Source organism: Euleptes europaea, chromosome 4 (assembly GCF_029931775.1).
Source record: "Euleptes europaea isolate rEulEur1 chromosome 4, rEulEur1.hap1, whole genome shotgun sequence".
NCBI classification, from domain to species: Eukaryota; Metazoa; Chordata; class Lepidosauria; order Squamata; family Sphaerodactylidae; genus Euleptes; species Euleptes europaea.
In genome coordinates, this window is record NC_079315.1 from 19,801,926 (window position 1) to 19,822,939 (window position 21,014).

General features: G+C 46.4%; 1 protein-coding gene across 1 annotated transcript in view; it reads right to left on the bottom strand.

The window, feature by feature from the left end:
• The window catches only part of DGKQ (diacylglycerol kinase theta), a 103,265-nt gene that overhangs the window by 42,430 nt on the left and 39,821 nt on the right, over positions 1–21,014 (bottom strand). The window contains exons 4-6 of the mRNA XM_056848944.1: positions 8,887–8,986; positions 7,869–7,954; positions 7,470–7,595 (exon numbers count right to left, since the gene is read on the bottom strand). Of these exons, the coding sequence (XP_056704922.1) occupies positions 7,470–7,595; positions 7,869–7,954; positions 8,887–8,986 (312 nt within the window). The remainder of the gene's footprint in view (positions 1–7,469; positions 7,596–7,868; positions 7,955–8,886; positions 8,987–21,014) is intronic.

Sequence of the window (21,014 nt, forward strand, 5' to 3'; positions counted from 1 at the left end):
TAGGTGATGCTAGCATTTTCAAGGATATGTTTATTGTTTAAAGGTGGCTAATCTTGTCCCCAGTTAATGTGCTATAATTTGTATAACATTCTAATGAAAACAATGTTATAAAGTTCAATATAATATCAAAATGTGCCATACCTATGGGCTTTTCCGCATTCTCAGTTTCCTCGCTTCTAAGTTGCTGTTTCTACCGGGGGGGGGGGGGTGTCAGTTCTGCACATGTTTTGCTCCCTCTAGTGAAAACAGCTTAAAAACCTGCAGTTTAAATCTGCAGGAATATACACTTAAAGCTGTTTACGTAGAATTAACTATTAGAGGGAGCAAAACATATGCAGAACTGGAGGAAAAACCCGTAGAAACAGCAACTTAGAAGCGAGGAAACTAAGAATGCGGAAAAGCCCTATTAGTATAGAACTGTCTGTCAAATACTTGCATTTGTTTGCCACATGAACATGTGTTTTCTATTTTAAATTTTATTTTTGTTCCTACCCCTCAGATGACAAGAACTAGGATACACTTGCTAAGATAGCACAGGGTGCTTCTAGAAAACTAAAGTATTTATACCAGTAAATTTCATACGCCTAGTAGCACAAGTCTTTGTGCCAATTTACTAACGATGCATTTTATATTGTTAAGGCAGTAAAATAATGTTGGAGAAGAAAAGTATTGTGTATATTTAGATGCCAGTAAATTTATATCAGTAAATTTCATACGCCTGGTAGCACAAGTCTTTGTGCCAATTTACCAACGATACATTTTATATTGTTAAGGCAGTAAAATAATGTTGGAGAAGAAAAGTATTGTGTATATTTAGATGCCCCCATTCCCAATTTCCATTGATTTTCTGGGGGAAATGTTTTCCTCCCCATCACGGCTCCAAAATTTCCCAAAAAATTAAATCTCCACATAGGCACAGCAGTTTCCACAATTTTCAACTATTCCCATTTCAAACTGAAGTGATGAACTCATGTACCAAGAATAGATCTTGAATCAGAGCGATGAGCTTCAACAGACACATGGGCAAATGCAATCTCGCTTGTTCAAGCTGACTATTAAAGAAGTCTTTTGTAGATAAGTACTTCACAAGAACATTTTATTTTTACCCACTAATTTTAATACATTTTCAACGAATTCAAGAAGTATTTTTAAAGAATGGGTTTTCACTACTTTTCTATACATTTATTCTATCTCCTGTTGATATGTTTCACCCCAAGCAATGGCAAGGGTGAATGGATAATGCCTCTACGCTCATGGATGCACGCACTACACAAAGACATTTTTGTTTCTTCCGAAGGGAAGTATGCAGATAATATTAACTGATGTGTGATGGCAAAAGAGGCAGCCTAAAGCTGAACGTCTTTCAAATATCTTTTTCAGGTGAAGTCACTTAATCTCACTAATATACGCAACTATTAAAATTTCTATAGATCCCTTAGAATCTGTTCTGCTATCTTTCCTTTGGTGGGAAGGACAGATGACTTCTGTTTAAAAAAAGCAGCTCCATTAGTGGAAATATTCTGTGGGAACCATACTCATGGCTTTTGTCTAAAATAAAATATAAAAAAGATATATCCGAGTATGAAGTGGATTACAAATTAAGGAGAGACAGCCAGTAAGGTACAGCAGTTAGTGTTGGACTAGGAGGTTCAAATCCTCACTGTCACTGTAAACTCAGCCTACCTCACAGGGCTGTTGTGAGGGTTAAATGGAGAACTGTGTTTGATACCCTGATGTCCTTTAGAAGAAGTACATTTGTGACAGAAGAGTCTCATTTTTTTAAAAGAACCCAACAGATGTAATCTGGCTGAAAATCTAGCTCTTGAACTCCCATGTCATCTGTCAATCGAGTGTTTTGCTTGGAAAGAGCAATCACAGTAACTTCCAATTCCAGCCCTTTCATGCTCCTGACAGCCCTTTCATGCTCCTGACATGCTCCTGACTTTCAAACTAAATAGTTTTATATCTCAAATTTGAATAATAATCTAACCAACCCTGAGCTACTATGACGATGGGCTAAATGACCCTGAATTTTGGCTTTGGTTCTTCTCTGTGAAAAAAGTAGCAAAAGTTGTTAAAAGTTCCAGAGGGAAACTACAGTTAAGACAGGAGAGGAACCAGAGTCCAATGGCAGAGCATATGTTTTGCATATAGAAGGTTCAGATTCATTTCGTGATGTCTCTAATTAATAAGGTCACAGATCTCGATGGGTAACCATGTTAGTTGGTCTGTAGCAGCAGAAAAGAGCAATAGTCCAGTAGCTCCTTATAGACAAACAAAATTTCTGGCAGGGTATGAGCTTTCGTGAGCCACAGCTGAAGAAGTGGCTCACGAGAGCTCATACCCTGCCCGAAATTTGGTTAGTCTTTAAGGTGCTATTGGACTCTTGCTTTTTTCTACTAATAGGGGAGCAGGTCTGGGAAACACCTCAGCCACAGACCCAAGAGAGCTACTGTAAGTCAGAGAAGGCAATCATTGGGCAGATGGAACGGAGCCTCGTTTACTCACCGTGATGGCTCCTTCTGTTCTGGGTTGAAGGGCATCTTGCATTCTCGGGTATTACCATCACGTGCCCAGGGAGGCAGGACCAAAACTTTTCTTCAACTTCCTGTCTCCCTGGGCGGGAAACCCAGTTTCCGGACTCGCCGAGCTAAGGAGACAGGTAGGTGCACAGAAGGCAAAAGACAACAATACTGCACACATAACAAACAGTGAGCTCCTTCAAGAGAACAATAACATGTGAGGAAAAAAACAGTAAGGGAAAGACCCAACGAATTGGCGGACATAGGGAGTATTGTAAATAGACTCGAAGACTATTGAGACCCCCCCAGTCCTAAACATTTTAAACATACAGAACAGCGGTGTCTTGGACCTGATGAGGGCGGGCAAGATGCCCTTCAACCCAGAACAGAAGGAGCCGTCACGGTGAGTAAACAAGGCTCCGTTCTCAGATCTGGGTGGAAGGGCATCTTGCATTCTCAGGATATCCAAGAGCTATGTCCCAGGGTGGGAATCAGGATCAATCCAAGACCTGCTGCAAGACTCTCCTACCGAAGGCGGCGTCAGCAGAGGCCCTGGAGTCAATTTTATAATGCTTGATAAACGTAGAGGCCGTTGACCAGGTGGCCGCCCTACATATTTCTTCCAATGAGGCCTGCCTATCAAAGGCTGCTGATGTGGCCGCACTACACACCGAGTGCGCGGTAATGCCTGTGGGGGGAGTTATTTTACTGGCTTTATAAGCCTCAACAACACACTGTTTTACTGCAGCACTGATGGCGGAACTAGACATTTCCCCCCTTTGTTGGGATTTGTTAAGGAGATGAAGAGGGCATCAGATTTCCTAATGGGGGCTGTGCGATTAAGGTACACTTTTAGTAACCTGCGCAGATCCAGCTTGTGCCATTCCTTTTCCCTGGGATGAACCGGATGAGGGCAAAAGGAAGGTATAAACCTTTGGTATAAATGTGGGGTCTGTTCTCAGCACCACCTTGTCCCTATGAAAAACGCAGAAGCCCTCCCTGGAGGAAAGGGCTCTGAGCTCGGAAACGCGTCGAGCAGAGGTCACCGCGGTGAGGAAAATAGCTTTCATCCTCAGAACTCTCAAGGAAACTTCCTTGATAGGTTCAAACTGTGGTTGAGTCAGTGCCGTGAGGACCACGTTGAGGCGCCAGGTGGGAAAACGGTGCACGACCGGTGGTCTGGTTTGTGTGACACCCCTTAGGAAGGCTATTATATGCGGATGTCGAGACAAAGGGTAACCCTCGATTTCAGTGAGAATAGTAGATGGGGCTGCCACTTGCCTACGTAGAGTGGATGCTTTGAGGCCCATTTCTAGACCCTCGTGAAGGAATTCCAGGATCCTGGGATTTCCTGGGGAAAGCGGATCGACCGACTTTCTTTTACACCAGAGCACAAAGGCCCTCCAGGAAGTATTAAAGATCCTCCTGGTCGATGGCTTTCTAGCCTCTATAATCGTGTCCACTACTGCAGGCGAGTAGCCCATCTTTAAGAGAGATCCCCGCTCAATTTCCACACGGTTAAGCGCAGCCATTGAGGTTGTTGGTGATACAGGGGCCCCTGATGCAGCAACTCCGGAATGGGTGGGAGCTCCCAGGGTGATTGGATGGACATTCTCTGTAGGCTGGGAAACCAAGGTCTCCTCGGCCATAGAGGAGCTATGAGGATAACTGTTGCTCTCTCCTTCCTGATTTTCCACACAACCCTCGGGAGTATGGGAATGGGTGGGAATGCGAACAGGAGCTCCTGTGGCCACAGAGCCACCAGAGCATCCATGTCCTCTGCCTCCAGGTGAAAGTACCAGGTGAAAAACCTGGGAAGGAGATGGTTGTTCACCGAGGCAAAGAGATCCACTTGGTGCTGGCCGAACCTCTCCTGAATCAGGCTGAAGATGGACTCGTTGAGGGACCATTCCCCCTTGTCCAGGACTTTCCGACTCAACCAGTCGGCCTGGCAATTTAGAGCGCCGCTGATATGTTCTGCGGAGAGAGAGAACAGGTTTGACTCTGCCCAAACAAGGATCGCTTTTGCCTCCTTGTGGAGGCTGGGGGATCTTGACTCCCCCTGCTTGTTGACATAAGCTTTGGCCGAGATGTTCTCCGTTCGGACCAAAACATGTTTGTGTTGGAGGGTGTGTTGGAAGTGAAGTAAGGCCAACTGAATTGCCCTCAGCCCTAGTCTGTTTATGTGTAGCTTTCTTTCCTTTTTGGACCAGGACCCCTGAGCCACAAGGGACTAACAGGTCGCCCCCCACCCTTCCAGACTGGCATCCGTGAACACCTGGATTTGATCCTCCACTAGGAAGTGTAATCCCTTGTTGAGGTTGCTGCTTCTGAGCCACCAGGTTAGGGGCTAGAGGCAGAGGGATAGTCTTGTCCCTGATCTGAGTAATCAGGTCCTGAAATGGCTGGAGCAACTTCTGAAGTTCCCTTGAATGCAACCTGGCCCACAGAACCGAACTGAGACATGCTACCATGCTCCCTAGCAACTTGGCTAGGTTCATGATTCTGCCCCGATTGGAACAGATGGTGGCTTTGACTAGAGCCTGCAGTTTGGTTATCTTGTCCTGGGGCAGAAACACTAAATTCCTGTAGGTGTCTATGATGACCCCCAGGTGTTCCATCCTTTGTGAGGGGATCAGATAGCTTTTCTCCATATTTACTAGAAAGCCGTGCGAAGTGAGAACGCTGATCACTCTGGCAGTGTGAGCTAAGTCCTGTTCTTTGGATCTTGAGCAGATCAGGAGGTCGTCTAGGTATGGGAACACGACGATCCCCTCCTGGCGAAGCAGTGCTACCAGTGTCACCAGGATTTGGGTGAAGACGTGGGGGGCGGACGTCAACCCGAATGGAAGGGCCTTGAACTGATAGTGCTTCCCGCTGTAGCAGAAGCGGAGAAACCTGCGGTGGGATTGATGGATGGGAACATGGAGGTATGCCTCCTTCAGATACAGGGAGGTGAGGTACTGATCTATTTGAAGGGCTTCTAGTATGAACCGGAGTGTCTCCATGCGGAACTTTCTGTAACGAACACTCCTGTTCAGGTGCTTTAGGTCTAAAATAGCCCTCCAGTCCCCATTTCTCTTGGGGACTGTAAAGAAAATTGAATATACCCCATTGCCCTGATCGTTTTGAGGAACTGGTTCTATGGCCTGGATTTGAAGGAGATGCACAATTGCCTCCAGTGTTCTCTGGTGTTTCTCTGCTCGCACTGATCATGGGGAATTTACAAATTTGTCCCGGGGAATGCTGATGAAATCTATGAGATATCCTGATTGAATGACCCGAGATACCCAGGCGTCCGTGTAAGATCTTTTCCACGCTTTGTGAAAAAGAAGGAGCCTGCCCCCGATCTCCGGGAGGTTGGCGTCACTGTTTGGGGTTCTTGGGGAATTTGTCTCCTTTGTTGTTGAAGAATTGTTGGTGCCCCTGGGGGGGATGAAAAAATTTGTTGCCCCCCCCTGCGAGATGATCCCCTGAAGTTGCTGTTGTTGCTCCATGTACCCCTTCTTTGATCTGATCTAAAGGTAGCAAGAGTGTGGGATGACCTGAAGCCAGGGAAGGATGAAGAGGACCTCCCATCCTTTTTATAAAATCTGGGGAGAACCTTCTTTTTATCTTTATTTTCGACTAGAATTTTTTCTAGCCTCTCACCAAAGAGCTTCCCCCCTGTATAAGGGTAAGACATAGTCAGTGTCTTGTTCTTTAACTCGTTATGCCAAGGTCGGATCCACAGGGCCCGCCTGATTGCTACGTTAGAGGACGTAGCTCTGGCTGCGAAGGACATAGCGTCCAAGGATGCATCTGCCATAAAGGCTGAGGCTTTTAGGAGCCTATTGAGCCCTTCAGTCAGTTTACGATTGTCCCCACTGTATAGCTGAATGATCTTCCTGAGCCAGACTACAGAGGCTCGTGCCATGATTAAGGTTGCCGCAGAGGCCATTGGGGCTGGGCGCCACGCGGCCGCCGCTTCGGCCGCCCAAGAACTCTTTGCGCCTCCGCCCTGTGGAAATGAGGGCCGGGTCTTGGTCCCCCTTGGACAGGAGGTCCGAATCTGAATCCCTCCTGCCGTCTACCATCTTGCCCAGAGGGCGAAGCGGGGACGGGGGGGGGAGAGAGAGAGGAGGGAAGCGGAGGGAATTGAACGCGACCGCGTCCAAATTGCAGGAGGAAGGTGGGGAACGGGCTACAAACACAAGGAGAGGAGCAGACAAAGAGAAACACACAAGGGAAAGACTGCAGGAACGCACACGGAGCTTACAGAAAACGCTGCCACCCTACACAAGGCAGGACGGAAACTGGGTTTCCCGCCCAGGGAGACAGGAAGTTGAAGAAAAGTTTTGGTCCTGCCTCCCTGGGCACGTGATGGTAATACCCAAAAATGCAAGATGCCCTTCCACCCAGAACTGAGAACAATGGTCTGATTAGGTGTTAAGGCACCTTCATATATTCATGTTAATGTGTTTTGGGTTTAAGCCTGCTGTAAAGCAAGTAACTGTGTCGATTTAATAAAAAGATTCCAAACACGGTCATGCACAAAACAAATTCAGCAGCATGAAGCATTGCCAATTTTTAGTTTTATCCAGTCACTCAAAAACACAAACAAAATATTTGAGGACTGTCGATTCAAAGGGCTGTATCTTTAGTTTTCTAAAATCAGTGATTCATTTGCTGAGATCATCATATACTTAATGTCATTATACAAGTACGTCCTACACAGTTTCCAAAAAAATATACGGAAACCATTTATAGGTCTAGCTCGTGCTGGTCTTACAAATGATTCCCACTGCTCTTTGTGCCCATTTCAGTATTTTTCAATATAAAAATGTATTGTTTAGGCTTTGTGATTCAACAATACTCCTTGTTGTATCTTTATGTGAAGCATGGTCAAAAAAGGCCTTGAGGACCCCGGCTGGGCCATTAAGAGGGTCATAAAAATTGCATACATACCAGAATACCACACCATTCGCATCTCATACCCGAGAGCACCTCTGAAGAACCACATGTCTTCTTGCATATTTTGCAACGTGCACCGGAAGAAAGATTCCCCTCCCTCCAGTGATGATGGTATGTGTCCTGCAAAGAATGCATCAGGCAAGGCAATTATTTCAAACGGTTTCCTTTTAAATAAAACAGCCACACAGTGCATACTTTCAAAGTATTATTTGCATTTGAAATACGAATAGAAAGTCTGGACGAATTTTTTTTTTAAGTATAAAGAACGGAAGCTTCAATGTGAACACAGAATGTACGTTAAATCGAACAGAGAATAAACATTAAACAGCAGAATAATCAAAAGCATCACCAAGTAAAGTTGCTTCCTTTTAAAACAAAAGTCATTGCACGTACATGATCCTGATGACCATCCTGATGGGTCTGGCGACAGTCACTGCAAGCAAACGGGGCACAATCTGTATGCACGTGTAGCTCACATACTGAAAGCAGATTGAAAAGGAAGTTTTCTTTTACACTTGCTTGTATCTGCACATTGTCTTGTCTCCTGTTTCACTCTGAGAACATTTCACCATCTTTATAACACAGAAAGGCTGAAAGATTCTGAACCCCACTTTCCATAGTGGACTCTGAGGGGCAATAAATCAGTACCAGAAAGTGTGACTCACCATTGCAGAAAGTTCCAACATAAATTCCTAGCATTGCCAGTCAAAGAATCTTAGGTGACTGTGCTGAGAAAATCTAAGAGCTTGGGGAGGGGGCTGTGGCTCAGTGGCAGAGCATCTGCTTGGCATGCAGAAGGTCCCAGGTTCAATCCCCGGCATCTCCAGTTCAAGGGACTAGGCAAGTAGGTGATGTGAAAGACCCCTCTGCCTGAGACCCCGGAGAGCCGCTGCCGGTCTGAGTAGACAATACTGGCTTGGATGGACCAAGGGTCTGATTCAGTATAAGGCAGCTTCATGTGTTCACTATCAAAGTAAAAATTACTGAGCCAGGAGCACCAGCGGTCTGACAATGATAAAACACTTTTTTTTGACATTACAAGGACATCAGAATTTTATCTTGAGAACAATCACCGCAGCAGCCACAACCTCTCACTGTACACAGAATTAAATGTTCCGGAAGGGACACGCCCTCCCAACAGAAGGAGACACAACTACCATGGCAGGTCAGCCTCAATAGCATTGCAGTGCTAGAGATACAAAGCACAGCTGTTGGGGAAAAGGGAAATGGAGTTTCCTTCCTTCTGACCTTTTTGCCTTTCTAACCCAATTCCTCGCAGCCCACCACCACCATTCCATAGTCCACGGTCTTTCTCCAGTCAATTAAGCCACTGAGCATTGCAGGAGAGACACCAGAAGGTGTCCCGACAGGCCTCGTTTCCGAACATGACCCACTGTGTCGTCAGCCTTACCTTCGCAACGAAACGCTGGAGTCTCTAACTGCTTTCTGCAGACAGCACAAAACTTCCTCTTGTAGTGTCTTGGAGGCCCTAAACAATGTGCAACTGGAACCTGTATTGGGGGGGGGGGGGGAGAGACCGTGCTTTAGCTATATAAAATAATCTGCGAACGTATAAGTTCTGCCCTACATGTACGTTGTGCAACTTAAAAAAATGACTAGCTAGTTTGGAGAGTTTGATTACTGCATAGTCAATAACAGAAAATAAAGCTTGTCAGACAAGCAAACAGACATACAAGAAATACCAGCAGCTTAAGTTCATACGTAGTACTAATATATAGACAATGACTGCAGCAAATTCATGAGGTAACCATCTGAGGCAACAACAAGTTGCCAGGCTCACATCTGTGAATCCCAGGGATTGGGGGGTGGGGAGTGGAGCATGGGGGAACACTGCAAATGCTGTGACATCATACCCACATGTAACGCTCTAGGAATTCTCCCAATCTCTATGGTAAATTCCTGGAGCATTGCAGATGCTGTTACATTGTCTCTCTCTCTCCCCCCCCTCCAACTTTTTTCCTGCTGCTCAATTGGTTAAACATGGGCAACTGAGGGCAAGGGTAAGAATTCACCCACCACAGGTCACTGTCTTTCAACAGCAGATGAAGACTTCTTTCTTTCATCTGGCGTTCCCTCAGTGATCTTTCCTTCCTACTGTATGTTTTAAATTGCTTTCCTACTTTATATATTTCAGTTTTAATCTTTTTATGCTGTGTTTTTATAATGCTTGTTTTAAATGTTAGCCGTCTTGGTGGCTCTGATGGGGCAGAAAGGCAGAGTACAAGTTTTGCAAATAAATAAGTTATAAATGATTTTGCCTTTATATGCCTGTCTGCAATACGCATCTTTCAGGTCACTGCAGCTATTCTGCCCGGCTTGCTGGGAATGAGGGCGGACTATAAACTGAATAAAATTAAAATTAAAATATTCATTATCATAGGATAAACTCTGCCTCCTTCTCCACTATGCTCCTAAACAGAAAGGCTGGGCTTGCTGGTGCATAACAGTTGCGAAAACATCTGGCGCTCAAGTGAGATGCAACAATTTGCTTTTGGAAGCAAAAGCAACAGCAGCATCCTATGAATAGGCAAATTGCAAAACAAACTCTTAAGAGTTCAATTTATCTGATACAAGAAGATGCAATGAAATTCATAGCCTATCTGGAGGCTCTGAACTCCACAAAACTAAATATGCATGAGAAAAAGAGCCCACAACACATCCTCCCCCCCTTCATACAGGAAGTAGAAAAGAAAGGACCAATTCAAAAGAAAGAAAAATCGACACAGCCATTGCGAGCAATGTAATTCCCACCACAAGATAAGGGCAGTGGTAGCGCCAGCCACAACTGACACATTAGCCCAGGCACAAAAGACGTCTTCTCTGTTGCACAAGCATTACAAATGGAATGTTCTCCTTCCCTCATGCTAACAAACTATGCCATTTCTACTGAATGACACACAGAGACACACACTCCCCTTGCTTCCCATAAGTGGCCATCCAAAAGCACCTCTACATACAGACACAACAAACAGAATGACTAGCTTATATACAGATTCTCTGCCAAAGAAATTGGGTGGTAAAGGGGCAGTTTTAATTATTCTGTCCGAAAGGTATCCTGCCTGCCTGCCACGGATGCTATGGAAGCAGGGACTAGGCATTCTCCTCTCAAAGCCTCAATTATTCCCGTTCTTAATATTCACCAGACAGATAGTGTGTTGATTCAGACTGGTGACATCATAAGGCACCCTGAGAAAGTGGCATAATCTTTGGTCCTCATTTATTATTGAAATGCTTTTCCAGAATGCCATCCTGCCATTAGTCACTAAAATCAATTTGCATAAGTATATTGGAGGAATCACACCCCTGGCAATGCTTTTAAAGTTATCATAAAGCTTCTCATAAATCAAACTGATTATCTATTCAACATTTAGTACTGGAATTTTCCTCTGTCCCCCAAATATCTTTAAACGCTTCGTTTCCAATACCTTCTAGCTCTCCTGCAAAGCTTTATTCCTAGCTATTAAACCTAGAGCACGCTTTCCACAGCCGACTGGAAATCCTTCAGAAATGAAGGGTTTAGAAACACGGCTCTGTTTCTAAAGAGAAAGCGTGAATGTGACTAACACAGAATGGCTGCGTCTCCTGCTAACTGCACACCCAGCGGCAAACCTGATTTGTCACTGGGTAGCACTTGAAACAGCTCTGAGAGCCTATTCAGACTGCATGCCGAAAGAGAACATAAGAACATAAGAAAAGCCATGGTGGATCAGACCAAGGCCCATCAAGTCCAGCAGTCTGTTCACACAGTGGCCAACCAGGTGCCTCTAGGAAGCCCCCAAACAAGACAACTGCAGCAGCACCATCCTGCCTGTGTTCCACAGCACCTAATATATTCGGCATGCTCCTCTGATCCTGGAGAGAACAGGTGTGCATCATGACTAGTATCCATTTTAACTAGTAGCCATGAACACCCCTCTCCTCCATGAACATATCCACTCCCCTCTTAAAGCCTTCCAAGTTGGCAGCCATCACCACATTCTGGGGCAGGGAGTTCCATAATTTAACTATGCGTTAAATATGTTAACAAATACCTGTTTCAGCTTCACATTTTTTTATGTTTACCACGGCAAATGTCAGTGTACCTGTACAGTGTGAGTCAGTTACGCAGACTGCTTTATGGTAGGACAGCTGTGTGCCTCCTGAACTCAAAATGTACAAGAAAGTGAGAATTATGGGGTTTGTGTTAATAAAAAGGTAAATCACAAGCGCGGCCAAGGAAAGTTAAAAATGCAGACTTTTAAAAATCATGTTGGTTTTTGCACAAAAGCTCTTATTTTAAAAAATGATTACAAAAACAAAGCAAAAATAGGTTTACTTATACAGAGCGGAAGCACTAACAGCTATTTAAGGCACCAGGATGCCCATTCTATTTTCAGCCGTCTTCAGTAGATACATTTCCTGTTTCAATTTTTATAAGGGTTTCCCTCTGCACTGCCATCGTCAAGTTGATAACTTTAGGACAATGATATGCACAGTTGCAAAGCTTGAAACAATATACCTGGACAAAGATCGCCACAAAAACATTGAAACAAAGGTGATTGGAAACTATAAAACTGTTACCTTGAAAAGCTATGTTGAATGTGTGGCTTAATTTGACCCTGGGCTCATCAACATATACCTTGAAAAGTGCGCTAAGCGCAGGCAGGCATATCTGAAATAATAAAAAGTACCAAAGAGCATGTGCAGAGCACTTTCCAGTTATCAAATAACCACACTCGGTCAACATATAATGTGGGATTTCAGGATATTGCTTTCTTGTTACAGGACAAGTTCTAGGAAGGAACAGCCTCCTCACCCTGCATTTAAGAAATTAACAATATTCAAGGCTGAGCTTGGGACTTTCACCCTTTTCTAACACCAACAAAAGCAAGTAAATCCATTGAGGTCAACATCATTAGCAATGCAAATCAGCCTTGAAAGGAGGATGTTTACACAGCAAACAATTTGCTCATCAGGGCCCAGGAACTGGAGGCAATTAAAAGCCACTGCAAACAAACAAAGGAGGTAGAACACTTACCCAAACAAAGTCTTAAATACCATTTATTAAGGTTGAGGAAACAAACCAAACATTTTACACACACAATTTTCACCTATCAGAACAAAAAAAACAAAAACATGCAACATAAAATGACATATACCGTATATACTCGGGTATAAGCCGACCCGAGTATAAGCCGACCCCCCCAAACTTGAGGCCAGAAAAGGGAATTTCTTATTGACCCGCATATAAGCCGAGGGTCAATAAGAAATTCCCTTTTCTGGTAAAGCTGCGCTCTAAAATGGCGGCCGCCATTTTAGAGCGCAGGGAAGATCTTGCCCCTGCCCCAGGTCGCCCTCCCACCGGCCTCCCGGGACCTCCCAACCCACCCCAACCCACCCCGACCCCAGTGCCATTCAAGGGGGGGAGGGGGAAGAGCCCCTGAACCCCCTACTCACCATGAGAAGCGGCGGCAGGAAGCAGCGGCGCAGCCTTCCCGGCCCTGCAGGAGGCCGCTGCCGGCCGGAAGAACCCTCGCGGGCCCGGCGGGGATGGCGGCGCGGCCTTGCTGGACCTGCAGGAGGCCCCTGCTGGCCAGAGGAACCCTCGCGGGCCCAGCGGCGGCGGGGGGCGGCGACGAGGCCTGCCTGCTCCCAGGCAGGCCCCGCTGGCCGCTCCCAGGCCGCAGGAAGGTGAGCGGGGAGGCGGCGGGGGCGGCGGCGAGGCCTGCCTGGGAGCAGGCAGGCCCCGCAGGCCGCTCCCAGGCGAGCGGGCCGGCGGCGGGGGGGGGCGGCGGGGGGGCGGCGGCGGCGGCGAGGCCTGCCTGCTCCCAGGCAGGCCCCGCTGGCCGCTCCCAGGCCGCGGGAAGGCGAGCGGGGAGGCGGCGGGGGCGGCGGCGGGGGCGGCGGCGAGGCCTGCCTGGGAGCAGGCAGGCCCCGCTGGCCGCTCCCAGGAGAGCGGGCCGGCGGCGGGGGGGCGGGGGCGGCGGCGAGGCCTGCCTGGGAGCAGGCAGGCCCCGCTGGCCGCGGGAAGGCGAGCGGGTAGGCGGCGGGGGCGGCGGCGAGGCCTGCCTGGGAGCAGGCAGGCCCCGCTGGCCGCTCCCAGGAGAGCGGGCCGGCGGCAGGCGGGGGCGGCGGCGAGGCCTGCCTGCTCCCAGGCAGGCCCCGCTGGCCGCTCCCAGGCCGCGGGAACGCGAGTGGGCCGGCAGCGAAGGATGGCGGCAATGGTAGGTTTTCCTCCTCCCTCCTCCCTCCTCCCTCCTCCCCTACCCTACCGTATTGACCCGAGTATAAGCCGAGTTGGCTTTTTTCAGCCCTTTTTTTGGGCTGAAAAACTCGGCTTATACTCGAGTATATACGGTAGTACAATTTCATGGCCATTCGTTTCAAACCAGGAACCGTTCCTTTAGATCAGTGGTTCCCAAAGTGGGCAGTACCACACCCTGGGGGGCAGTGGGATTACCTAGAGGGGCACTAAGAGGCAAGAGGGCAGCAGGGGGCGCTAGAGGTGGGCCCCTTCAACTGTGTTGTTCACTAATTTACAATAGATCAAGCTATGGCCCCTTGCTGGAAAATTTGGGGGAAACTATCAGAATTTTTCCCCAGACTTTGAAGAGCTGGTACCACTGGATCAAGTTCATCAGTTTTGCTGAATAAATTTCAACTAAAAAAATTAATTTTTTGTTACTGTTTTGAAATTTTATTGTTATCTTCTTTAGTGTGTCATGCAAGCCCCTATTTTGAATAATACTTTTTATAGGACAGGGGGCACTGGGGTTGAGTTTGTGGAACCAAGGGGGTGGTGGCCCAAAAAGCTTGGGAACCACTGCTTTAGATCATTCTGAATCATGTAAGATACATCTCCCCTAGAGATGGGAAGGCCTGGAAAAAAAACGGAAAAATTGAAAGAAAAAACAGTGGTTTTTTTCAGTTTTTCCCCAAAGCCGTTTCCCCCGAAAAAAACTGCCTTTGGGGGAAAAGGAAAAAAACGGGGGGGGGGACTCACCCCCCCCCAATTTTTCTGGTTTTTTTCCCAGGCCTTCCCATCTCTAATTTCCCCACAAATGACATAGTGATGTCACAAGAACATACAGCACCACAGCAAAATGGCTGCCACAGGGTGGGTGAGACCAATCACAAAATAGTTTCCATGGGGGGTCGTGCCCAATCTCAAGACACTGCATGATTTCACAACATGTCAGGAGGTTCCAACCCAAGCATCTACCTGTCAGGGAGGCAACTGTTACTGAATGTGGGCTCTCTTCAGACCCAAAGGTGACGCCTCCTGGGTTCAACGAGGTGGCGGAAAGATAGGAGTGGTTCATGAAGAGATGCTTTCGGGAAGGAGCAAGAGGGCATCAAGAGACACACTGGCAGGCACCATGTTTGGGACCGCTGGTTTAGACATAAACCATGGTTCTGTTATGTCATTATGTGAACAACACTCACCAGTCACCCTTGCTCCCCCCATCCCCTCATAGCTGGCAATCTAACAGTCTCCAGTTTTTCACCAAACTGTGGAAGATCATTCTTTTCAGAGCACAAACTATGGATTATTGTTCTCCCTATAAATCAGGACTTGATTTCAGAGTTTGGAAATTTGATCTGCACATAAGTCAACTAACCATACCTTGTGGATAAGACTAATCAACAACTTATGGCTTTCTGATAAAGTGTTTATTGAGCCACACACAAGAAACAGGAAGCACACAAGTCTGAGGATCCCCTTGGTTTGATCACATAGCAACATACCATGGTTTGTTGTATTGGAAACATGGCAATGATTCAGTGTATAGCTGAAGACTCAGAGAACAACTGTCAACATATTCCATGCGCAAGAAAAAAGTTGCCTCAGCCCCATAACTTTAACATTCTAAACCCAGATATCTCAGGAGCTGGTAAGGCTGGAATAGAATATGAAATCAAAGAAATCCAGTTTGCTGACGACTCACGTTTCAGATTGCAAATTAATTTTGCATTAGCTTTTCTCTCCATGGTATATTATAGTATCAGGGAGGGGGCCACAGCTTAGCAGTACAGCACCACTTTGTTTATCTATTATTTGGAGATTGAAATGTTATGTCTCATAGCAAATAAAGAACCTAACAATTAAATATCAAATTCCCTAACACAGCACTGCATCAAACCTGTAAAAACTGGCGTTTATAAACCCATTACCCAAAGGAACAAGAAAAAGAAAGCCAGAAACAAAACACACCATCTAAGAACCAGGCACACAAAAATGATTAGATCTATGCGAACCTACACTAAGCAGATTGCTAACGAAGGAACATGAAATCCATAAATGAGGAGCCACTACAGAAAAAAGCACTACTCATCTCTTTTCACCCCAGTGCTTCCCCTGTATACCCCAAATCTAATTTTCTGTCTTCTCCCCTATCCTCTTAGATCAGTGATGGCGAACCTTTTAGAGACCGAGTGCCCAAACTGCAACCCAAAACCCACTTATTTATCGCCGAGTGCCAATGCGGCAATTTAACCTGAATACTGAGGTTTTAGTTTAGAAAAAACAACACATACATTAACATCTTTTGCCTTAAAAGAAAAACACAATAACAGAGCTTTCAATGATACAAACAACTTTTTATTGAAAGGTAAAAGTTTTCATTTGGCATGCTTTTGAACAATTAATGTGATTTTTGTTGTTGTGTGCTTGCTGATAATTTGTCCACCCTTGGCTCATAGTTTGTAAGTTTGAGAGCAACACATGCTGCACTCAGGTCATCTGTTAGTCTGTTACTGGTGTCAGATTTGATATAATTCAAAGCTGAAAACAGCTGCTCACAAGCATAAGACGATCCAAACAAAGTAAGGAAAGCAATCCCAAGTGCTTTCATTGACTTAAAATTATTTGGCAGAGAATTCCACACTTTAAGGATTTCGTTTTCAGAACTAACTGTGCTATCCTTTGGCATCCCTTCTATCTTCTCAAGTGTTTCACGCAGGTCATGGAATGTATTTTGAAGCACCCAATAAAAATCTAAGTCAGTATTGTCAGTATTGTCTACTCTACTCAGACTGGCAGCAGCTCTTCAGGGTTTCAGGCAGAAGTCTTTCACATCACCTCCTTGCCTAGTCCCTTTAGCCGGAGATGCAGGGATTGAACCTGGGACCTTCTGAATGCCAAGCAGATGCTCTACCACGGCCCCTCCCCAGGCAAACTGCCACCTCACCCGACCTGCTGAAGCAGACCCCTCTCCCCCCTGCAAACTCCACCAGCAAACGACCCCCCCCCAAACCCAGACTATGCGAACGGAGGCTGAAACCCCCCCACCCCCTCTGGCTGAAGCAGACCCTTCCCTCTCCCCCCTGCAAACGACACCCCCCCAAAACCCAGACTATGCAAACGGAGGCTGAAACCCCCCCACCCCCTCTGGCTGAAGCAGACCCTTCCCTCTCCCCCCTGCAAACGACACCCCCCCCCAAACCCAGACTATGCAAACGGAGGCTGAAACCTCCCCACCCCCTCTGGCTGAAGCAGACCCCTCTCCCCCTGCAAACGACACCCCCCCCAAAACCCAGACTATGCAAACGGAGGCTGATTCCCCCCCCCCCCCGCCATTTGAGCTTTACCACTCAAACCGTTGCGGCAGCTCTCTCTCTCTCTCTCTCGGCAGGCGGACGCCCTGGTGGGAGGGCTCGGGGAGGCGCAAGCACGCTCCGTGGGGCAGGCGACTCACGAGTAGGGAGGCGACTCACGAGTAGGTAGCCGGTGAGCACCAAGTGCAGCCGAGCTGCTGCTGCTGGGCATGGGAGGGCCTCCGGAGGTGACAGGCAGGCAGGCAGCTCCTACCTCGAACCAAAAAAACTCCTGGGAACCACGAGGCACCCAGGAGGCTACAGTGGAGGTGGGCGGGGCAGAGCCAGAAAGGCCAGCGACTTGCAGGAAGAGCTAAGTCACGGCCTCAGCTCAGGGAGGGAGGGGCGAGGAGCAGCTGAGCCGCGGTGAGCCGGGCGTGCCGGCAGAAAGAGCGACGCGTGCCAGAAATGGCACGCGTGCCATAGGTTCGCCAACACGGTCTTAGATCTTTTCCAAATACTCCTTGCCTTTCATGCAAATTCTTCTTGACACTCTACACCAGGGGTGTCAAACATATGGCCTGCAGGCCGGATTCGGCCCCTTGAGAGTTCTTATCCAGCCCACAAGCCACCTGTGGTAGTCACACACACCCACTTTCGATCTGGGTTGGCGACGTATGGCCCAGCCCGAACAAGCAGCATTTATTGTCAGATCTGGCGCTCATAACAACTGAGTTTGATGCCTCTGCTCTACACTAACATTTCAGCCCATGTCAATGTGGCCATCTCCTGTAGAATTGTCAGAGGAAAAAACACTGGAGAAAACTGTCTTACAAGGATCTAACCCTACGTCTTTTCAAGATGGTGCCAAGCAAAAGAAAACAGGCTGCTAGAGATGGTGGCCACTCTACCACATTTTATTCTGCCCTTCTTCCAAGGAGCTCAGGGCAATATACATGGTCCTTTCCTATTTCATCTCCACAAGTACACTGTGAGATAGGAGGAAAGGAGGGGAAGAGACAAGCGAGAGGCTCAAGGTCACTGAGAAAACACAGCTGAGGCAACTTGAATCTACTTCTCCCAGGTCCTAGTCCAGTGCTCTAACCATTATTCCACACTGCATCTCTCTCTCTCACTGGCTTTGTTGCTCTGGCAAAGAAGAGATGAAACCAGAAGGGAAAGCAGAGTCTGAAAATAACAGAGGCTAATAGGAAGGCAGGCAGGTGCTGGAGATTCCCTCCCAGCAAAGACAGTTAATGAATCTTTGATGCATTGCCTTCCCAAAGCCAGTTTGTAAATTGCTATCATACTCTGTCCTTTAAGAATGATGGAAAGGAACCAACTGGCTATTACGTGAACAAGATTCTACTAAATGTCAGTTCAGCTGTAAACAACAACCCGTTTTAATAAATCCCAAACATATCTTGCTCATCTCTGCATAGCATGTAATTATGTCAGCCAACAAGCTGATTGACAAGGGAGACTGGCTATTTTTCTGACCTTCCCACCCTATTTCCCCAACATTCATAAAAAAAGAATCTGTAACTGCTCATTGCTCAAGTAGAGTACTGGTCTGCTGTGTGTTAGCTTGGATGATGCAAAGAAGAACAAAATTGCCCATAAAAATAGGTATCACTAAAGCAGCCCTTTTTGTCTGAAGTGACCCTGTCACTGGGATACACTTCTCTACAATGCCAACCTTACATCTGAAAAAGGATGCATTAAGTTTATGCAGGTTGGATTTTATCTGAGATGAGCAAGGCTTTGCAGTCCTGTCCTTTCCTTCTTTGCTCCTATGACCCATATGTTCTGAGCAGTTATTTCTTAGAGGAAAATATGATGGAGAAATATTTGACCACGGCCAATGTTATGTTTGGATCTCTATCAGCAAAAAGGGGACTATTTTGTCTCTTGTTGTGGGGGGCAGGAATTCTCACCAATAGGGGGGCAATCCATTTATCTCAGTGGTGTTTAAAGGGGGCATTCCATCATCTTACGAGATGATGTGTCAATTTTCTTTGAATTGCATGGGCAAAGTCTGTCAGAATATGGTAGATTTCTATATCTTCCGTTTAATACTGCTGAGGGCGCAGCATTTGAACGGGCGAGCACGAAGGCTCTTCGGAAGGAAGGGACAGGTTGTAAAAGTATAGTGGAGTTAACAAAGGGGGAGGAATGCCAAAGAAGTGAGTAGAACATACTCTCCGGGCATGCACTGTGGAACTATAGTGGTCTACTATAGTGGAAGGGGCTGTGGCTCAGTGGCAGAACCTCTGCTTAGCATGCAGAAGGTCCCAGGTTCAATCCCCGGCATCTCCAGTTAAAGGGCTAGGTGAGCAGGTGATGTGAAAGGCCGCTGCTGGTCAGAGTAGACAATACTGACTTTGATGGACCAAGGGTCTGATTGAGTATAAGGCAGCTTCATTTGTTCATATACTTCTTTTATGCACCTCTTAATAGTTAATATTGATTTCCTTAAGGCTTTGCAGTGTAGAAGTTCAGGTTCCAAAAGTAAGTGAAAACTGACTTCTTTGCAAGGTACAGCTCAGCCCGCACATTGCATTTTCCAAATAAAGGACCGCTCTGCGGAGTAACCCAGTGTGCAGAAACAACATCCTGGTTGGAGTACGCATAAAACTGTGTCCTTTTGAATGCACGAACGTGAGAATCTAAATCCCTGCAGTACTAAGGTTTGTAGGTAATCAATCCACTTGCGTGTACAAACCAACACATGGAAATTCCAAGCACAATAACCAGTCTGATATGCTATTCATTCTACAGTATTCCTTCAAAGAGAGGCCTGACACCTGTCATTAAACCTGGCAAGCCATGGAATTAAGAAAAATATTTTCTCATTAGTAACAAACAAAAAAGGAGAAAGAATGGAGGAAAAAAACTAATTATCCATTGGCTACAGCTGTCATAGACTAACTATTCATACTGCTAAGATTCCAGGAAATGTGTAAACCTTCTCTCACATATTTTAATATCCATTCAAAGCACCTTAGTTCAGGATTCATTCATAATCTTAGATTAAGAACCAATGGAGATGATTATTTAAACAAAATTCTGCACTGGGGTTGTCTGGTCATACCAATGTATGGACTAAGTGCCTTATGGAATCCAGAACAGGGTTTATTTAGCTGTGGGCTCTCACTTCAGCTTCCTAGACGGCTTCATTTTGTTATGCAGAAAGGTCATAAAAATTTAATCTCATCGCTGTGTTTGCCTGAACGTCTTCAATTTAACTATTATGCTTTTGAGCTGGGCCTTTAATACAAAAGCAATTTCTGTATGATAAACATAAACAAATTCTGCAGTTTCCTAGATACCTCTCCCATCTTCTCCTCAATAATCAGGCAAGTTATAATGTGACTTTCCAAGAAAGCCATTAGCAACTGTATCATGGGAAAGATGTATGACCACCTCTATAAAAGTGGCATGCAGGAGGACAACCATGAGCAAAATGTTAATTTAAGCTAGGGGTCGCTAACATAGTGCCTGTGGGCACCATGGCGCCCGCTGACACTTTTTCCGGTGCCCGCCAAATGTTTTAAGAAAGTGGGCAGGGCCACGTGGGGCTTTTGCCCAGCAAGGCTTCTCAATGGCCACTGGAGATTTGACTGACTGTGCTACTACCGTAAGTAGGCAGTCTCCACTTTAGTTTTTTTTTGGGGGGGGGAGGAATTAGTTGGAGACAGAGAGCAAGAGGGAGTAACTGGGATCGATAACCTATGTATACCAGGATAGTCCTGGGTGAAAATTCTCAAATGAGGAGGCAGTTGCACAGTTGAAAGGGAGTTTCATTAAAGAATTAAGTAATAAAAACAAGAAATATATCTCAAGCAATGAGCATGCATACACGAAACATACAAGAGCTGACTAAGAGAAATGGGAGGAAGTTGGATAAGGTTTCAGGGATGGGTGATAGTTACCAGTCTTGAAGAGACATCCAGGGAAAGCAGCACTGAAGAGGAAAATGACCAGCATTTCCAGGAGCAA